The sequence below is a fragment of the Mustelus asterias genome, chromosome 19 (assembly GCF_964213995.1).
Source record: "Mustelus asterias chromosome 19, sMusAst1.hap1.1, whole genome shotgun sequence".
NCBI lineage: Eukaryota > Metazoa > Chordata > Chondrichthyes > Carcharhiniformes > Triakidae > Mustelus > Mustelus asterias.
In genome coordinates this window covers 11,957,030-11,978,690 of record NC_135819.1, presented here as the reverse complement: position 1 = coordinate 11,978,690, position 21,661 = coordinate 11,957,030, and the positions used below count along the sequence as shown (strand labels likewise).

Here is a 21,661-nt window from a genome sequence, read left to right as displayed (position 1 = left end):
ATTGTGTACAGTTCTGGTCATCCTATTAGAGAAAGGATATTATTAAACTAGCAAGAGTGCAGAAACGATTTACTAGGATGCTACCGGGACTTGGTCATTTGAGTTATAGGGAGAGGCTGGATAGACTGGGACTTTTTTCTCTGGAGTGTCGGAGGGGTGATCTTATAGAGGTCTATAAAATAATGAGGGGCACAGATCAGCTAGATAGTCAATATCTTTTCCCAAAGATAGAGGAGTCTAAAACTAGAGGGCATAGGTTTAAGGTGAGAGGGGAGAGATACAAAAGGGTCCAGAGGGGCATTTTGTTCGCTCAGGGGGTGGTGAATGTCTGGAACAAGCTGCAAGAGGTAGTAGTAGAGGCGGGTACAATTTTGTCTTTTAAAAAGAATTTGGACAGTTACATGGGTAAAATGGGTATTGAGGGATATGGGCCAAATGAGGGCAATTGGGACTAGCTTAGGGGTTTAAAAAAAAAGGGCAGCATGGACAAGTTGGGCCGAAGGGCCTGTTTCCATGCTGTAAACCTCTATGACTCTATGACCAATCCAAAGATGTGCAGGTTAGGTGCATTGGCCATGCTAAATTGCCCCTTAGTTCCCCAAAGATTATCATGGATTCATAGATTTCCTACAGTGCAGGAGACCATTCAGCCCATCGAGTCTGCACTGACAGCAATCCCACCCCATCCTCAAAACCCACACATTTGCCTTGCTAATCCCCCTGACACTGGGGTCAATTTAGGATGGCCAACCTAACCAGCACATCGTTGGACTGTGGGAGGAAACCGGAGCACCCGGAGGAAACCCACGCAGACACGGGGAGAATGTGCAGACTCCACACAGACAGTGTCCCAAGGTTGGGAATCGAACTTGGGTCCCTGGCACTGTGAGGCAGAATGCTAACCACTGTGCCACCGTGCCGCCCATAAAGCTTCCCCATCTATTTCCTCCTCATCAGACTCCCCTGGGATTGGGGGATACAATTAATTTGTTACCTTCCTCCCTGAGGGTTCATTTTTAGCATCTTCCTTGGCAACCTCTGCCGTGACTGCTCGTTAACAGCCTCTCTCTGGAATCGATTCCTCATTATCGCCGGTGAGAATCACCACTTTCCATCTCTATTTCGTTATAGTCTGGGCTTTCCACCAAGATTTCTGTTCGGACTGGGAAGCCTCTGATTCATATCCTTTCTCAATCGTTTCCTGACTAATTTACCGCGTTCCGTTACTATTGTCTGTATTAATGAATCGTCTCTTCCCCCAATCCAAATCTACATTCTCTGCCATACTCTATAAGTCCACATGAAGGCACATCTTTGGACACGAAGGGGCAATTTAGCATGGCCAATCCACCTAACCTGGGCGGCACGGTGGCACAGTGGTTAGCACTGCTGCCTCACAACGCCAGGGACCTGGGCTCGATTCCCGGCTTGGGTCACTGTCTGTGCGGAGTCTGCACATCCTCCCCGTGTCTGCGTGGGTTTCCTCTGGGTGCTCCGGTTTCCTCTCACAGTCCAAAAGACGTGCTGGTTAGGGTGCATTGGCCTTGCTAAATTCTCCCTCAGTGTATCCGAACAGTGTGGCGACTCGGAGATTTTCATAATAACTTCATTGCAGTGTTAATGCAAGTCTTACTTATGATTCCTCAGTCTTTCTTCTGGGAATTTCTTTAAGTCAGAGCCCTCAGCCCCTGCTGAGGACTCTTTTCAAATGGGGACTTCTCATTGAGTTCCATCCCAATAGCTCAAAAATACTTCACTCTCCTACCCCCAAGGAGCCTTCTCATGCCTGGGCTGATTGGCACCCTCCCTTCCAATTGGTTTTAGCCTCGTATGTTATTAGTGCGCGAGACCTTCTTGGATCTGCTAAACGCACAGTACCAGGATTCCGTCTCTGGACAGCAATCTTTACGCCTTTCCCTCTGTGGCGCAGCTTAGAATCTCGGCTCACAGGCAAGAATCAAAATTACGTTATCATGCCCCCCTCCTCCGCTTTGAGCGTGGTCTCTCTACTCAGCTTTCGTGACCCCAAATGACTGTTCAGATAGGTCAACTAGGCTGCAATGGGAGGCAAGGGGGGAGATTGCATGGGCTCTAACCCAAATTTTCACACTCCTCTCTGGCCACGAGGGAGGTGGCAGAAGACTGGATAAAAGCTAATGTGGTTCCGCTACTTAAGAAGGTTTGTAGAGATAAACCAGGGAACTACAGACCACTGACTCTCACACCAATGGTAGGGAAACTATTAGAGAAACTTCTGAAGGAGAGCATCTATCTCCACTTGGAGAGGCAAAGCTTGATCAGGGATAGTCAGCATGGCTTCGACAGGGGGAGGTCATGTCTAACAAATTTGATTGAACTTTTTGAGGAGGTGACCAGGTGTGTAGATGAGGGTAGTGCAGTCGATGTAGTTTATATGGATATCAGCAAAGTCTTTGACAAGGTCCCACATGGGAGGCTTGTAAAGAAGGTATATTCACATGGGATACAGAGTAATTTGATAAAGTGGATTCAAAATTGGCTCAGTCGTAGGAGACAGAGGGTGATGACGGAAGGCTGCTTTAGTGACTGGAAGCCAGTGCCCAGTGGTGTACCACATCATTTATATAAATGACATTGATGACTATGTGGGGGGTATACGATTAGTAAGTTTGCGGATGACGCAAAGTGAGGCGGAGAGTCTTGGGCTACAAGAAGATATAGACGGAATGGTCAAAGTGGCAGATGGAATTTAACCCTGAAAAGTGAGAGGTGATACACTTTGAAAGGAGTAATTTGACAAGAAAGTACTCAATGAATGGTAGGACACTAGGAAGTTCTGTGGAACAAAGGGACTTTGGCGTGTTTGTCCACAGATCTTTGAAAGAGCATGTTAGTAGAGTGGTGAAAGAGGCATATGGGACATGCCTTTATCAATCGAGGCATAGATTACAAAAGCAGGGAAGCCATGTTAGAGTTGTGTAGAACTTTGGTGAGGCCACAGCTGGAGCACTGTGTGCAGTTCTGGTCGCCACATTATAGGAAGGATGTGATTGCACTGGAGGGGGTGCAGAGGAGATTCACCAGGATGCTGCCTGGGACGGAGCATTTAAGTTATGAAGAGAGGTTGGGTAGGCTTGGGCTTTTTTTGTTGGAGCAGAGAAGACTGAGGAGCGACCTGATTGAGACGTACAAGATTATGAGGGGCCTGGACAGGGTGGATAAGGAGCAGCTGTTCCTCTTCATTGAAGGGTCAGTCACAAGGGGACATGGGTTCAAGGTGAGGGGCAGAAGGTTTAGGGGGATGTGAGGAAAAGCTTTTTTACCCTGAGGGTGGTGACGGTCTGGAATGCGCTGCCTGGGAGGGTGGTGGAGACGGGTTGTCTTACATCCTTTAAAAAGTAACTGGATGAGAACTTAGCACATCATAACATTCAGGGCTATGGGCCAAATGCTGGCGATGGGATTAGATGGGAGTTCAGGGATTTCTAATGTGGCGTTGCAGACTCGATGGGCTGAAGGGCCTCTTCTGCACTGTATGATTCTATGATTCTATACTTATGACACTAATAAATTAACTTTAAAACTTTAACTTTAAACTTTCAGGGTTTCAAATCTCCAGCCAAAGGAGTAAGTTCCAGCATCACTTGAGCATTCTCATTTTCTGTGTTAAACTTGGGACAGGTGTAAGTTTACATGGGGCTTGTTTGGTTGGGACAGTGCATTTATGGTTGTTTTTGTTCTTGTTTGTCGTTGGTAGTTGGTAAAAGCTATTGCTAATTTTTGTTCTGTGTGTTAACTGTATTCTTAAATAAACTTTGTTTGAGAAAAGCTCCCAAGTGGGTCGTTTGAATCGTAGCTGAAGTGAAACATATCACGCTTATCCTAGCCAAGTTCAAAGTACAAAAATTATGGGCCAGGATTTTACCAGCCCGCCGCGGGAATCGGGGTGGGCGAGGGGCGGAACATGGAAAGGTCCGTTGACATTGGGCGGGATTTTATGGTTTTGGGATGGGCGGGGCCGTAAAATCCCGCCCATGGTCTAGGCTGACTCCATAAAACACCTTGGAGTTCCTGACCTGGATTACAACACGCCGACAAGATTCCCGTTTTTTTGATTCTCACGGGATTTTGGCTCCGCGTTGCCATTTGCACTGATGGCTAACGCGGCCTCAAAATTCCACCCCTTATCTTAGTTTGCTAATGGCAGCCATGATGTGGAGATGCCGGCGTTGGACTGGGGTGGGCGCAGTGAGAAGTCTCACAACACCAGGTTAAAGTCCAACAGGTTTATTTGGGATCGCGAGCTTTCGGAGCGCTGCTCCTTCCTCAGGTGAGTGGAGAGGTAGGTTCACAAACGCGGCATATATAGGCAAGGACACAATTGCAAGATAATGGTTGGAATGTGAGTCTTTTCAGACACAGACAGTGCGAGTGGAGAGAGGGATAATCACAAAGAGATGTGAATTGTCTCAAGCTAGTTAGTAGGGTTTTGCAAATCCAGGTCAAATGGTGGGAGTTACATGTAGTGTGACATGAGGCCCAATATCTCGGTTGGAATGCGATTCTTTCAGACTCACAATCCAACCATTATCTTGCAATTGTGTCTTTGTCTATATATGCCGTGTTTGTGAAACCTACCTCTCCACTCACCTGATGAAGGAGCAGCGCTCCAAAAGCTTGTGATTCCAAATAAATCCGTTGGGGTTTAACCTTCTTAGTTTGCTCAGATCAAACGTTAAATTACAGGCAAAAAGCCACCAAATGTCGGGAAATGCCTGCTGTTCCTGGATTTTTGCCAGACTATTGGGTTTAAATTAACTCTTAATTAAACAAATGAACATTTGCCCGTCTTGAAGGGCAAACAGCAGTGCAGATTTCCCAACTGTTAAATATTTAAAGGTCGGATTGAGCTGATGAAATGGTTTTGCAGGATTAGTCGCAGTGAAGCAGTCCATCATCATGAGGAAGATCTTTCTATTACTTGCTCTGTTGGTCTTCATTCCTGCAATTGTCCAATGTAATCCACTGTAAGTATGAGGGAATGTTTCTATGTTCCGTTTAAATGTGCGCTGTTTTCGATACCATCGAATGTTTCACCTCGGACAGATTCCTAATGTGATCTCACAAAGTAATGCAAAATTTATTTATTAGTCTTAGAATCTTAGAAACCCTACAGCACAGAAAGAGGCCATTCGGCCCATCGAGTCTGCACCGACCACAATCCCACCCAGGCCCTATCCCCATATCCTTACATATTTACCCACTAATCCCTCTAACTTACGCATCCCAGGGCACTAAGGGCAATTTTTTTTAGCATGGCCAATCAACCTAACCCGCACATCTTTGGACTGTGGGAGGAAACCAGAGCACCCGGAGGAAACCCACGCAGACACGAGGAGAATGTGCAAACCCCACACAGACAGTGACCCAAGCCGGGAATCGAACCCAGGTCCCTGGAGCTGTGAAGCAGCAGTGCTAACCACTGTGCTACCATGCCGCCCCAGTCCAGTAAGAAGTCTCACAACACCAGGTTAAAGTCTAACAGGTTTATTTGGTAGCACGAACTTTTGGAGCGTTGCTCCTTCTTCAGGTGAGTGAGGAGTTGTGTTCACAAACAGGGCATACAAAGTCACAGACTCAATTTACAAGATAATGATTGGAATGCGAGTCTTTACAGATAATCAAGTCTGTTCAGACAATGTGAGTGGAGAGAGGGTTAAGCACAGGTTAAAGAGATGTGTATTGTCTCCAGCTGGGACAGTTAGTGAGATTTTGCAAGCCCCAGGCAAGTCGTAGGGATTACAGATAGTGTGACATGAACCCAAGATCCCGGTTTAGGCCGTCCTCATGTGTGCGGAACTTGGCTATCAGTTTCTGCTCAGCGATTCTGCGTTGTCGTGTGTCGTGGAGGCCGCCTTGGAGAACGCTTACCCGAAGATCAGAGGCTGAATGCCCGTGACCGCTGAAGTGCTCCCCAACAGGAAGAGAACACTCCTGCCTGGTGATTGTTGGTGTCCATTCATCTGTTGTTGTAGTGTCTGCATGGCCGATGTACCATGCCTTGGGACAACGCTCCAAAAGTTTGTGCTACCAAACAAACCTGTTGGACTTTAACCTGGTGTTGTGAGACTTCTCACAGTGCTCACCCCAGTCCAACGCCGGCAACTCCACATCATATTTATTAGTCACAGGTAAGGCTTACATTAACACTGCAATGAAGTTACTGTGAAATCCTCCGAGTCACCACACTCGGGCGCCTGTTCGGGTCAATGCATCCGAACTAGCACGTCTTTCGGACTGTGGGAGGAAACGGGAGCACCCGGAGGAAACCCACCCACAGGGAGAATGTGCAAACTCCACACAGAGAGCGGGAATCGAACCCAGGACCCTGGCGCTGTAAAGCAGCAGTGCTAACCACTGTGCTGCCATGCCACCCACAGAAAGGGGTTTGTTTCTTAGGCATTACAAATTTTGGTTAGCTTTCCAGAGCATTTTGAAGAATCCAATCATTTATCAGATATCTTTTTCCGGCGCTAATTGGATAGCTTGTTCCGAGAGCTGGGACAGATATGATGGGACACACGGCATCCTCCTGAGCTGTGTGTTTAACTGTTTTCCATGAATTTTGTCACCAAACAATTACAGGACTCACGTCGCTGTTGAAGGACATTGTATATATTTACATATAAATAACAACTTCAAGTTAGGGAAGTCTCTTCAGCCAACAATAGCCATGGAGAGTTATATATCTACAATAACTTCACTAATGGCATTCTGTGCACAGAGAGGCTTTAAACCCGTGTCTTAGCTATATCAGACCAGGTCAACATTAAATTGCATTACCATGTCCCAGGTTAAATTGATATCAAACAGACACGGTGGCACAGTGGTCAGCACTGCTGCCTCACAGCGCCAGGGGCCCGCGTTCAATTCCCAGCTCAGGTCACTGTCTTTTTGGAGTTTGCACATTCTCCCCGTGTCTGCATGGGTTTCCTCCGGGTGCTCCGGTTTCCTCCCACAGTCCGAAAGACGTGCTGGTTAGGTGCATTGGTCATGCTAAATTATCCCTCAGTGTTACCCGAACAGGCGCAGGAGCATGGCACCTAGAGGATTTTCACAGTAACTTCATTGCAGTGTTAATGTAAGCTACTTGTAACTAATAAATAAACTTTACTTTAAATAAACTTTAGTTCACCTTAACCCCTTGCTTGGTTAAAATAAAAAAAGTGTTATTTCTTGCAGTGTTAATGTAAGCCTACTTGTGACACTAATAAATTCACATTTCATAGAATCATAGAATCCCTAAACTACATCAGGTCTTATACCGACCATAATCCCACCCAGGCCCTATTCCCGTAACCCCACATATTTACCCTGCTAAACTCCCTGACACTAGGGTCAATTTAGCATGGCCAATCAACCTAACCCACACATCTTTGGATTTGACTAAGGTCCATCTCCATCACAGACCTAGGGTGGTATTTTCTGACCCTACTCACCCTAAACTGGAAAATCCCACCCGAGGTTAACGAGCCTTTCCATGGTCTGCTCCTCGCCCGTTACAATTCCCGTGACGAGCGGGACAGGAAAATTTGCCCCCGAGAGTTAAGACCATATGACATAGGAGCAGAATGAAGCCACTCGGCCCATCGAGTCTGCTCTGCCATTCAATCATGGCTGATATTTTTCTCATCCCCATTCTCCTGCCTTTTCTGATAACCCCTGATCCCCTTATCAATCAAGAACCTATCTATCTCTGTCTTAAAGACACTCAATGACCCGGCCTCCACAGCCTTCTGCGGCAAAGAGTTCCACAGATTCACCACTCTCTGGCTGAAGAAATTCCTCCTCATCTCTGTTTTAAAGCATCTTCCTTTTAGCCTGACGTTGTCCCCTCTGGTTCTAGTTTTTCCTACTAGTGGAAACATCCTTCCTTAGATACGGGGCCCAAAACTGCTCCAAATGGGGTCTGACAAGAACCTTGTACAGCCTCAGAAGTACATCCCTGCTCTTGTATTTTAGCCCTCTCGACATGAAAGTTGAGAAAGAGTAAGAGCTATGAAATCAGTAAAAATACCACTGAAGTCTGAGTCAAAATACTGTCAGGCTTTATTCTCACAATCTTGCGGGAGAACTTGACCCCTTGAAAGCGGAAGCCAGAGTTCTCTCTGAACACAGAAAAGTGGGGATATATATACAGCATGGCTTCGAATACTGGTCACTAATCAACCCCAGACCAGTCACGACTCGGAAATACAATTTACAACTGCTGGTCACGAAGCAAGCTTCCAGGCCAACTACAAAAAATACATTGATAACTTCTTGACCATAAACCAGTGTATCTGGCATCCTCAGCACACGAAGCGCAGGTCTTCTGTTTCCTGTTCTTCCCGCGGTTCCCCTTTGAAGCTCCGACGTTCGTCCAGCTGCCCTAGCGGGAGTTCCTCTTCAAACGGCTGATATCGCGATCCACATCATGGAATCGCCTGTCTTCCGCAAACCACACACAAACTTGTAGGAAAGGTAAGACTTCACAAACACATTCACATTTACATTGACTATCATTGTAAAAATAAAAGTTAACTGGTATTAATGTCAGAAGCAGTACAAACAAGAATAACTTTTATTCATGTCAAAAGCAGTATAAACCTGAGGAGATTAGCCACAATGAAGAGTTATGCTTGTGATACATTCTAAGTACAAAGTTCAACCTTCTAGGTCCAAAAAAACATAAACCCTTTCCCTTCTTCAAGCTACTGCGTCATTTTGAGATAATTTATTTCTCAGCATTGCCAATGAGACCAGAACTCTTCCCCCATAATTCTGCTTGAAGTCAGGAAGCAGGAATATAAAATTGTTGCCTCAATAGGGATTTGCTTCCCCTGTCAGTCCTGGAAGACAGCTTATCTATCGAATAAATCAATCCTAAAACCAATCAGGTACATTGATACTAGAATGCCTGACTTATTACTATTGACGAAATGACCAATGCCTCTACTTTCTCAGAAGACTAAGGAAATTTGGCATGTCAGCTACGACTCTCTCCAACATTTACAGATGCACCATAGAGAGCATTCTTTCTGGTTGTATCACAGCTTGGTATGGCTCCTGCTCTGCCCAAGACCGCAAGGAACTACAAAAGGTCGTGAATGTAGCCCAATCCATCGCGCAAACCAGCCTCCCATCCATTAACTCTGTCTACAGTTCCTACTGCCTCGGCAAAGCAGCCAGCATAATTAAGGGCCACGCGCACATTCTCTCTTCCATCTTCTTCCGTCGGGAAAAAGATACAAAAGTCTGAGGTCACGTACCAACCGGCTCAAGAACAGCTCCTTCCCTGCTGCTGTCAGACTTTTGAATGGACCTACCTCGCACTAAGTTGATCTTTCTCTACACCCTAGCTATGACTGTATGACTACATTCCGCACCCTCTCCTTTACTTCTCTCTGAACGGTATGCTTTGTCTGTATAGCGCGCAAGAAACAATACTTTTCACTGTATACTAATACATGTGACAATAATAAACCAAATCAAATCAAATCAACTCAAAGGTATTTGTTTACTGATTCTGATAGGTACATACTGACTGCTCCAAACGTTTTGCGGGTTGAAAGCGAAGAGAATGCAGTGGTGGAGGCCCACGGCATTGATTCAGACTTAAGAGTTGAGGTTTTGTTACGATTTTTCCATCAATGGAGGTACATATCTAGAAGCAATGAAACTTTAACATCTAATCGTGGATATATTTCTGTGCCCATTAAGGTAAGTGAATTGAAAATTAAAGCCTTACATTAGAACCTTAGTTAGACTGCATTTGGAATACAGTGTTCAATTGTGGTCATAGAGTCTTTTTGTTTCCATGTTTACAGCATGGAAACAGGCCCTTCGGCCCAACTTGTCCATGCCGCCCTTTTTTTAAAACCCCGAAGCTAGTCCCAGTTGCCTGCATTTGGCCCATCTCCCTCTATACCCATCTTACCCATGTAACTGTCTAAATGCTTTTTAAAAGACAAAATTGTACCCGTCTCTACTGCTACCTCTGGCAGCTTGTTCCAAACATTCATCACCCTCTGAGCGAACAAAATGCCCCTCTGGACCCTTTTGTATCTCTCCCCTCTCACCTTAAACCTATGCCCTCTAGTTTTAGACTCCCCTACCTTTGGGAAAAGATATTGACTACCTAGCTGATCTGTGACCCTTATTATTTTATAGACCTCTATAAGATCACCCCTCAGCCTTCTACGCTCCAGAGAAAACAGTCCCAGTCTATCCAGCTTCTCCTTATAACTCAAACCATCAAGTCCTGATAGCATCCTAGTAAATCTTTTCTGCACTCTTTCTAGTTTAATAATATCCTTTCTATAATAGGGTGACCAGAATTGCACACAGTATTCCAAGTCTTGGTATTCCAAGTATTACCAACGTCTTGTGCAACTTCAACAAGACGTCCCAACTCCTGCATACAATGTTCTGATCACCACACTACCTAAGTAAAAAAAATAAAGTTTATTTATTAGTCACAAGTAAGGCTTACATTAACACCACAATGAAGTTACTGTGAAAATCCTCTAGTTGCCACACTCCAGCACCTGTTCGGGTCAATGCACTTAATCAGCATGTCTTTCAGACTGTGGGAGGAAACTGGAGCAAACCCACGCAGACACGGGGAGAACGTGCAAACTCCACACAGACAGTGACCCAAGCCAGGAATTGAACCCGGGTCCCTGGCGCTGTGAGGCAACAGTGCTAACTACTGTGCTACCGTGCCGCCCCAGAAGGATGTGGAGGCTTTGGTGAGGGTACAGAAAAGATTTACCAGGATGTTGCCTGATATGGAGGGCATTAGCTATGAGGAGAGGTTGGAGAAATCTGGTTTGTTCTCACTGGAACAACGGAAGTTGAGGGGGGGGGCGACCTGTTAGAAATCTATAAGATTATGAGGGGCATGGACAGAATGGATAGTCAGAAGCTTTTTCCCAGGTTGGAAGAGCCAATTACTCGGGGGAATAGATTTGAGGTGCGAGGGGCAAGGTTTAAAAGAGATGTACGAACCAAGTTTTTTACACAGAGGGTGTTGGGTGCCTGGAACTTGCTACCAGGGGAGGTAGTGGAAGCAGATACGATAGTGACTATTTTTCTATTCATTCGTGGGACATGGGCATTTATTGCCCATCCCTAGTTGCCGTTGGACGGTAGTCGAGAGTCAACCACATTGCTGTGGATCTGGATTCACATGTAGGCCAGACCGGGTAAGGACGGCAGATTTCCTCCTCTAAAGGACGTTAGTGAACCAGATGGGTTTCTCCGACAATTGAAAATGGTTTCATAGTCATCAGTAGATTCTTAGTCCAAAAGAGCTGATGTTTCGAGTCCACATGACCCTTTGTCAAAGCTTTGACAGAGAGTCATCTGGACTCGAAACGTCAGCTCCCTTCTCTCCTCACAGATGCTGCCAGACCTGTTGAGATTTTCCAGCATTTTCTCTTTTGGTTTCAGAGTCCAGCATCCGCAGGAATTTGCTTTTATACTATGTAAGGAACGACCCCTGTACGAGACTGCGAGATGTGAAATCAGACCTTGTTATCAATAAACCCATCAGCTCAGCAGTGACGTATGGAATTTCCAAGGCCAACCCGTAAAGGGGATATTAGGGGGCAGCTATTTAATTATATTTCTTTTAATATATACTTTTCTGTATGTTTCCTTCCCAGATACCCAGAGATAGAATTCCAACAGAAACTCCATTGCCCCAGTACGTGGTGTTGGAAGCATCATCATCAGCTTTTCACCTGAAGAGAATCATCCTTATTTCATATCAAATAGGATATATCTTCATCCAGACTGATAAACCAATCTATACCCCAACTCAAACTGGTAACTATGATCTCCAATGCACAAGTGAAAACCACACGAGCAGTGAAAATGGGATGATGAGGCCATAGCTCATCAAGTTGAGGGAGATTAGAAATAGAACTCTTCCTATTCTGAGATAATAATGGCCGTGATTTTCTGGGTCTGTGTGTGGGGGGCGGTTCCTCTTCTGTGGTCAGGAAATTCGGAGGTCCCATCGTATTCGAGGGTAACCCTCGGCTGAGGGGTTAGCGAGTGGTGGGGGGGAAGGGGGTTGCCACAAAGGTCAGAGCAACATGGGGGGGAGTGGCACGGTGGTTAGCACTGCTGCCTCACAGCTCCAGGGACCCGGGTTCAATTCCCAGCTTGGGTCACTGTCTGTTTGGAGTCTACACGTTCCCCAGGCGTCTGCGTGGGTTTCCTCCGGGCGCTCCGGTTTCCTCCCACAGATCAAAGATGTGCGGGTTAGGTGCATTGGCCATGCTAAATTCTCCCTCAGTGTCCCAGGATGCGGAAGGTTAGAATCTTAGAAACCCTACAGTACAGAAAGAGGCCATTCAGCCCATCAAGTCTGCACCGACCACAATCCCACCCAGGCCCTACCCCCATATCCCTACATATATTTTACCCACTAATCCCTCTAGCCTACGCATCCCAGGACACTAAGGGTAATTTTAGCATGGCCAATCAACCTAACCCGCACATCTTTAGACTGTGGGAGGAAACCGGAGCACCCGGAGGAAACCCACGCAGACACGAGGAGAATGTGCAGACTCCACACAGACAGTGACCCAAGCCGGGAATCGAACCCAGGTCCCTGGAGCTGTGAAACAGCAGTGCTAACCACTGTGCCACCGTGCCGCCCATTAGAGGGAATAGCGGGGTAAATATGTGGGATTACGGGGATAGGGCCTGGGTGGGATTGTGGTCGGTGCAGCCTCGATGGGCCGAATGGCCTCCTTCAGCACTGTTGGGATTCTATGATTCCATGATGTGGGACGAGAGGACCCCGGCACTAGCCAACAGCAGGCCATCCCAGCCGGTGTGAAACACGTGATGAGTTATGCAGAAAATCCTGTTTTGTCTGACACAATCGCAGTGAAGAGCAGGGGGGGTTCTTCCAAGTGTCTTGGCCAACATTCAGCCCTCAATCAACATAACAAAAATGAGATGATCTGTTAATTTTTCACATGGTCTTTGAAGGAGTTGTGTGCATCTGAGCTGCTACGTTTCCAACATAGCAACTGTGGGCGGGATTTTATGGCCTCGCTCATCCCAAAGCCTTAAAATCCCGCCTGAGGTCAACAGAGCTTTCCATTGTGCACCCGCCGTCTGCTCCGATTCCCGTGCCTGTGGGGCAGTAAAATTCCATCCAGTGAGTACATTTCAAAAGTACTTCACTGGCTGCAAAACGCTTTGACCGTCCTGTGATTTGAAAAGGTGTGAGATAATTGCAAGGCGTGTTTTCCCTTTTCGAATCCAAAGGGCATCTTTTCCAATATTGTGAGGATCATCCCTGGTGGCACAGTGGGTTAGCGCTGCTGCCTCACAGCGCCAGGGACCCGGGTTCAATTCCCGGCGTGGGTCACTGTCTGTGTGGAGTCTGCACCTTCTCCCCGTGTCTGCGTGGGTTTCCTCCGGGTGCTCCGGTTTCCTCCCACAGTCCGAAAGACGTTCTGGTTAAGTAAAGTTTATTCATTAGTCACAAGTAGGCTAACATTCACACTGCAATGAAGTTACTGTGAAAATCCCCGAGTTGCCACACTCCGGCGCCTGTTCGGGTACTGAGGGGCAATTTACCATGGCCAATTCACCTAACCTGCACATCTTTGGACGATGGGAGGAAACTGGAGCACCCGGAGGAAACCCACGCAGATACAGGGAGAATGTGCAGACTCCGTGCAGGCAGTGACCCAAGCCGGGAATTGAACTGCGATTGTGTCAGGTTCCTGGCGCTGTGAGGCAGCTGTGCAAACCACTGTGCCACATGACGTCCCATTGGCATTGGCCGTGGTAAATTCTCCTTCCGTGTACCCGAATAAGTGCTGGAGTGTGGCGACTAGGGGATTTTCGCAGTATCTTCTTTGCAGTGTTGACATAAGCCTACTTGTGACACTAATAAACTTTTTAAGCATTGATACTTTTATCCTGCATATATTGTTTAAACCCAGAACTCAGAGGCCAATGTTTAGGTCACTGCACTGCCATCATACATACAAAGAACAAAGAAAATTACAGCACAGGAACAGACCCTTCGGCTCTCCAAGCCTGCACCGACCATGCTGCCCGACTTAACTAAAACCCCTTATCCTTCCGGATACCATATCCCTCTATTCCCATCCTATTCATGTATTTGTCCAGATTCCCCTTAAAAGTCACTATCGTATCTGCTTCCACTACCTCCCCCCGGCAGCGAGTTCCAGGCACCCTCTGTGTAAAAAAACTTGCCTTGTACATCTCCTTTAAACCTTGCCCCTCGCACCTTAAACCTATATCCCCGTGTCATTGACTCTTCCACCCTGGGAAAAAGCGTCTAACTGTCCACTCTGTCCATGCCCCTCATAATCTTGTAGACTTCTATCAGGTTGCCCCTCAACCTCTGTTGTTCCAGTGAGAACAAACCAAGTTTCTCCAACCTCTCCTCATAGCTAATGCCCTCCATACCAGGCAACATCCTGGTAAATCTTTTCTGTACCCTCTCCAAAGCCTCCACATCCTTCTGGGAGTGTGGCGACCAGAATTGAACACTATATTCCAAGTGCGGCCTAACTAAGGTTCTATAAAGTTGCAACACGACTTGCCAATTTTTAAACTCAATGCCCCATGCCTACCTGATAACGCTAATGCAGGCACCACACATTGAAAATGTTGTGAATAGTGTAGGATTATTTATTGTGTGATTATATGTTTTTTTAAAATAATACCTGAAAGTCTATTGTGAAATGTGGATTAATCACTGTTCCCTTTCTATCTCCAGTTTGTTACCGTCTGTTTACATTGAACAATGACCTGAAACCTATTGGGAGACGTGTTCTTGTTGATCTTGTGGTAATGCACATTTTTCTATATGATAACCAAAGAAAGAGAGTTTTGGGTCATGCATATTGCAATGAAATTTAGACCTCCTGGGCACTTCAAATTATTAAGGTGATATGGTTAACACTGCTGTCTCACAACGCCAGGGACCTGGGTTCGATTCCCCGCTTGGGTCTCTGTCTGTGCGGAGTCTGCACGTTCTCCCCGTGTCTGCGTGGGTTTCCTCCGGGTGCACCGGTTTCCTCCCCCAGTCCAAAAGACACGCTGGTTAGGTGCAACGGCCCTGCTAAATTCTCCCTCAGTGTACCCGAACAGGCATCGGAGTGTGGTGACTAGGGGGATTTTCACAGTAACTTCATTGCAGTGTTAATGTAAGCCTTACTTGTGACTAATAAATAAACTTTATGTTCAGCAGGGAGCTTTGCCAGATAGGTGCCTGTTTCAATTCTTCAACACCGGTGCCCTGCGAGGCTATGTCCTCAGCCCCTTACTATACTCCTGAAACACCTACGACCTTGTTGCCAAATTCCCCTCTAACGCCATTTTCAAGTTTGCTGATTCCACCACCATAGTGGGTCGGATCGCAAACAATGGCGAGACAGAGTACAGGTAAGAGATAGAGAATCTGGTGAACTTGTGCGGCAACAATAATCTCTCCCTCAATGTCAACAAAAGGAAAGAGATTGTCATCAACTTCAGGAAGCGTAGTGGAGAACATGCCCCGTCTACATCAATGGGGATGAAGTGGAAATGGTCAAGAGCTTCAAGTTTCCTGGTGGCCAGATCACCAAGAGCCTATCCTGGTCCCTGCATGCCGAGGCTATAGTTAAGAAAGCCTACCAATGCCTCTACTTTCTCAGGAGGCTAAGGAAGTTTGGCATGTGCAGAAGGAGGCCATTCGACCCATCGGGTCTGCACCGACCACAATCCCACCCAGGCCCCTATTCTCGTAACCCCACATATTTATCCTGCTAATCCCCCTGACGCTAAGGGTCAATTTAGCATGGCCAGTCCACCTCGCCTGCACATCTTTGGACTGTGACAGGAAACCGGAGCACCTGGAGGAAACGCATGCAGACACGGGGGGGAAATGTGCAAACTCCGCACAGACAGTGACCCGAGGCCGGGAATCGAACCCAGGTCCCTGGTGCTGTGAGGCAGCAGTGCTAATCACTGTGCCACCGTGCCGTGATAAAATAGCGATGAGAAGTTTTGTGCAATCAAATACGCTCAACATTTTGGAACTCAGCCCTGCTTTCATTTCATTTTAGGCTGGGCAGAATATTTATTCACGACAAATCTTTCTTTCAGAATCCACAAGGTGTTATTGTGAGGAGGAATACCATGAACACCAGAGATCGTACTGGCATTACCCATGTCAGCTTTAGAATGCCAAGAATTGAGAAGTAAGTGCAACAATGTGGTACAATTGGAAATAAGGGCCAAAACATAGTGGAGAGACACAGCAAGGTACAGATGGATACAGCAGGATATAGATCGGTTGGAGACTTGGGCGGAGAGATGGCAGATGGAGTTTAATGCGGACAAATGTGAGGTAATGCATTTTGGAAGGTCTAATACAGATGGGAAATATATAATAAACGGCAGAACTCTTAAGAATATTGATAGGCAGAGGGATCTGGATGTACATGTACACAGGTCACTGAAAGTGGCAACGCAGGTGGAGAAGGTAATCAAGAAGGCATACGGCATGCCTACCTTCATTGGCTGGGGCATTGAGTTTAAAAATTGGCAAGTCATGTTGCAGCTTTATAGAACCTTAGGCTGCACTTGGAATACAGTGTTCAATTCTGGTGGCCACACTACCAGAAGGATGTGGGGGCTTTGGAGAGGATACAGAAAATATTTACCAGGATGTTGCCTGGTATGGAGGGCATTAGCTATGAGGAGGGGTTGGAGAAACTTGGTTTGTTCTCACTGGAACGATGGAGGTTGAGGGGGGGGGCGACCTGATAGAAGTCTACAAGATTATGAGGGGCATGGACAGAGTGGATCGTCAGAAGCTTTTTCCCAGGTTGGAAGAGTCAATTACTAGGGGGCATAGGTTTAAGGTGCGAGGGGCAAGGTTTAAAGGAGATGTACGAGGCAAGTTTTTACACAGAGAGTGGTGGGTGCCAGGGGAGGTAGTGGTAGCAGATACGATAGTGACTTTTAAGGGGCATCTTGACAAGTACATGAATAGGATGAGAATAGAGGGACATGGTGCCCGAAAGAGTAGGGGGTTTTAGTTCAGTCAAGCAATGTGGTTGCTGCAGGCTTGGAGGGCCGAAGGGCCTGTTCCTGTGCTGTAATTTTCTGTGTTCTTTGTTCTTTGTAAACCTTTGACGAGGCAGTGCATGGTTTCGAACCTTTACGGGTGTTTCATGTAAATAGTGAAATTGGGTTATGACAGTTTTCACTGTGCATCATGAAGGCTGTTGTACAAACCAATTCAATCACTTGACACTGGAGTATAAGTCATTCAATTAACTTTTTAGGCAACTGACTCAAACCACAATTTAATAGGAGTAGGTTAGAAATTTTAGCTAGTTTTCCTGCAGTTGCACATCAATATCAAGCCGAAAGGGGCCTTTGAAGTTCTTTAAAGTTTTAAAGTTTATTTATTCGAGTCACAAGTTGGCTTACATTAACACTGCAATGAAGTTGCTGTGAAAATCCCCTCATCGCCACACTCCAGGACCTGTTCGGGTAACACTGAGGGAGAATTTAAGTTTAAGTTTATTTATTAGTGTCACAAGTCGGCTTACATTAACACTGCAATGAAGTTACTGTGAAAATCCCCTAGTCGCCACACTCCGGCGCCTGTTCGGGTTACACAGAGGGAGAATTTAGCACGGCCAATGCACCCTAACCAACACGTCTTCCGGACTGTGGGAGGAAACGGGAGCACCCGGAGGAAACCCACGCAGACACAGGGAGAATGTGCAGACTCTGCACAGACAGTGACCCAAGCCGGGAATCGAACCTGGGTCCTTGGCGCTGGGAAGCAACAGTGCTAACCATATAGATGACCATGATGTGGACTGGGGTAAGCTGAGGTGTTGTGAGACTACTTACTGTGCATATAGGTGACATTAGCACATGTGCAGTTATACTGGGGCAATGCCACCTTGCATGCCATACTGAAACATCATGCAATATTCACAGAGTTAGTTTGCCATTCCGAATAAAAATTGTCCTCGAAGGTGCAGTTGCAAATCAGCCAATTCAATGCTTAGATGGTACTGCATGTTCAGCTTCTCACAACTACATGCATGCTGGGCTGGAAGATATTTAAAATACTTATTCACAGACTAATGTTTTGGATTTGCCAAAAGGGGACTTTGAATGACGCAGTAACCAACTCCAGTCTGGAATTCTATTGTCTAGAAACACCAGTCCCCTCAGGGGTGGACACAGTGACACGATGGTTAGCGCTGCTGTTTCACAACGCCAGGGACCCAAGTTCAATTCCAGGCTTAGGTCACTGACCGTGTGGAGTCTGCAAGTTCTCCCCATGTCTCCGTCCACGTGCTCTGGTTTCCTCCCACAGTCCAAAAGACGTGCTGGTTAGGGTGCATTGGCCATGCTAAATCCTCCCTCAGTGTACCTGAACAGGCGCTGGAGTGTGGCAACTAGGGGATTTTCAGAGTAACTGTTTGATCTGATTTATTATTGTCACATGTATTAACATACAGTGAAAAATATTGTTTCTTGCGCACTATACAGACAAAGCCTACCGTTCATAGAGAAGGAAAGGACAGAGTGCAGAATGTAGTGTTACAGTCATAGCTAGGGTGTAGAGAAAGATCAACTTAATGCGAGGTAGGTCCATTCAAAAGTCTGGTGGTAGCAGGGAAGAAACTGTCCTTGAGTCGATTGATACGTGACCTCAGTATCTTTTTCCTGATGGAAGAAGTTGGAAGAGAGAATGTCCGGAGTGCGTGGGGTCCTTGATTATGCTGGCTGCTTTTCTGAGGCAGCGGGAAGTGTAGACAGAGTCAATGGATGGGAGGCTGGTTTGCGTGATGGATTGGGTTTCATTTATGACTCTTTGTAGCTTATTGCTGTCTTGGACAGAGCAGGAGCCATACCAAGCTGTGATACAACCGGAAAGGATGTTTCTATGGTGCAGCTGAAGAAATTGGTGAGAGGTGTAGCAGGCATGCCAAAATTCCTTAGTCTTCTGAGAAAGTAGAAGCATTGGTGGGCTTTCTTAACTATAGCGTCCGCATGGAGGGACAGTTGTTGGTGATCTGGACACCCAGAAACTTGAAACTCTCGATCATTTCCACTTCACCCCCGTTGATGAAGACAGGGGCATGTTCTCCTCTACGCTTCCTGAAGTCAATGACAATCTCCTTTGTTTTGCTGACATTGCAGGAGAGATTACTGTCATCGCACCAGTTCACCGGACTCTCGATCTCATTCCTGTACTCTGGCTTGTCGTTGTTTGAGATCCGACCCACCACGTTGGCGTCATCAGCAATCCTGAAAATCGAGTTGGGGGCAATTTGGCCACACGGTCAAATCAGATCAAGATTGAACAAGTCCTGAGGACAGTTCATTTCAGATTCATGGGAATATATTTTGTTTAAACATACATTTTCAAATAGCAGTTATTGGTAGATTTCACATGCATAATACAAAGATTTAAAATGGAATGACCTGACTGATGTATTTTCCAGTATTGGAGTCTGGAAGATTGCTGCAAGTTACAAGGAAGCCCGTCACATAAACTACACAACTGAATTTGAAGTGAAGGAATACGGTGAGGACATTTAATTCATGTAATACTCTGTTATTTCTCTGTCCTAACTGATTTTGAAGGGCGGCACGGTGGCACAGTGGTTAGCACTGCTGCCTCACGGTGCCAGGTACCCGGGTTTGGATCACTGTGTGTGTGGAGTTTGTATGTTCTCCCCGTGTCTGCGTGGGTTTCCTCCGGGAGCTCCGGTTTCCTCCCACGGTCCAAAGATGTGCAGGTTAGTTGGATTGGTCATGCTAAATTACCCCTTAGTGTCGAAAAATGTGCAGGTTAGTTGGATTGGCCATGCTAAATTGTCCCTTAGTGTCTCAAGATGTGCAGATTAGTTTGATTGGCTATGCTAAATTGTCCCTTAGTGTCCAAAGGTGTGCAGGTTAGGTGGATTGGCCATGCTAAATTGTCCCTTAGTGTCCAAAGATGTGCAGGTTAGATGGATTGGCCATGCTAAATTGGCCCTTAGTATCTCAAGATGTGCAGGTTAGTTGGATTGGCCATGCTAAATTGTCCCTTAGTATCTCAAGATGTGCAGGTTAGTTGAATTGGCTATGCTAAATTGTCCCTTAGTGTCCAAAGATGTGCAGGTTAGATGGATTGGCCATACTAAATTGGCCCTTAGTATCTCAAGATGTGCAGGTTAGTTGGATTGGCCATGCTAAATTGTCCATTAGTATCTCAAGATGTGCAGGTTAGTTGGATTGGCCATGCTAAATTGTCCCTTAGTATCTCAAGATGTGCAGGTTAGTTGAATTGGCTATGCTAAATTGTCCCTTAGTGTCCAAAGATGTGCAGGTTAGATGGATTGGCCATGCTAAATTGGCCCTTAGTATCTCAAGATGTGCAGGTTAGTTGGATTGGCCATGCTAAATTGTCCCTTAGTATCTCAAGATGTGCAGGTTAGTTGAATTGGCTATGCTAAATTGTCCCTTAGTGTCCAAAGATGTGCAGGTTAGATGGATTGGCCATACTAAATTGTCCATTAGTATCTCAAGATGTGCAGGTTAGTTGGATTGGCCATGCTAAATTGTCCCTTAGTGTCCAAAGATGTGCAGGTTAGATGGATTGGCCATACTAAATTGTCCATTAGTATCTCAAGATGTGCAGGTTAGTTGGATTGTCCATGCTAAATTGTCCCTTAGTGTCCAAAGATGTGCAGGTTAGATGGATTGGCCATACTAAATTGGCCCTTAGTGTCCAACAATGGGCAGGTTGGTTGGATTGGCCATGGTGAGCTGTTCCTTGGTGTCCAAAGATCTGCAGGTTAGGAGGATTAGCATGGTAAGTACGTGGGATTACGGGGGATAGGGCCTGGATGGGATTGTTGGCGGTGCTGACTCGATGGGCCGAATGGCCTTCTTATGCACGATTGGGATTCTATGTTGTAAGCAGCACATTTCTAGGTGTGGTTTTGAATGAAGCCTCCAGTTTTGAAAACCTGGTCCATTCACTTTACATCTTGTCGTATGTCTGTAAAACTTACTGCATAATATTTCAATGAACGGTGCTACTTCTCTTCCAAGTTGATTTGTACTGATTTTCCGTATGGACGTGCATTAGTATATATCAGTTGAAAATATTTGGTTCTATCCTTTATACACCAATATTCTCCTCACCACTTTTTTATTCATTCACGTGATGTGGGCGTCGCTGGTTAGCCAGTGTTTATTGCCCATTGCTAGTTGCCTTTGAGAAGGTGGTGGTGAGCTGCCCTCTTGAACCGCTGCAGACTATGTTGGTGGAACACGGTTCTGTCAGGGAGGGAGTTCTGGGATTTTGACTCAGTGAAGGAACGGCCGATATATTTCCTAGTTAGGATGGCGAGTGGCTTAGAGGGGAACATACAGTTGGAGGTGTTCCCATGTATCTGCTGCCCCTGCCCTTCTAGGTGGTAGTGGTCTTGGGTTTGGAAGGTGTGGGCTAAGATGCCTTGGTGAGTTCCTGCAGCACATCTTGTAGATGGTTCACACTGCTGCCGCTGTGCGTCGGTGGTGGAGGGAGTGAATGTTTGTAGATGTGGTGTCAATCAAGCGA

General features: G+C 46.3%; 1 protein-coding gene across 1 annotated transcript in view; it reads left to right on the top strand.

The window, feature by feature from the left end:
* The first annotated feature begins 4,899 nt into the window (after window positions 1-4,899).
* LOC144507631 (complement C3-like) overlaps window positions 4,900-21,661 on the top strand; it is a 132,779-nt gene continuing 116,017 nt past the window's right edge. The window contains exons 1-5 of the mRNA XM_078234787.1: window positions 4,900-5,006; window positions 9,555-9,741; window positions 11,691-11,914; window positions 16,137-16,271; window positions 19,554-19,636. Of these exons, the coding sequence (XP_078090913.1) occupies window positions 4,939-5,006; window positions 9,555-9,741; window positions 11,691-11,914; window positions 16,137-16,271; window positions 19,554-19,636 (697 nt within the window). The 5' untranslated portion in view covers window positions 4,900-4,938. The remainder of the gene's footprint in view (window positions 5,007-9,554; window positions 9,742-11,690; window positions 11,915-16,136; window positions 16,272-19,553; window positions 19,637-21,661) is intronic.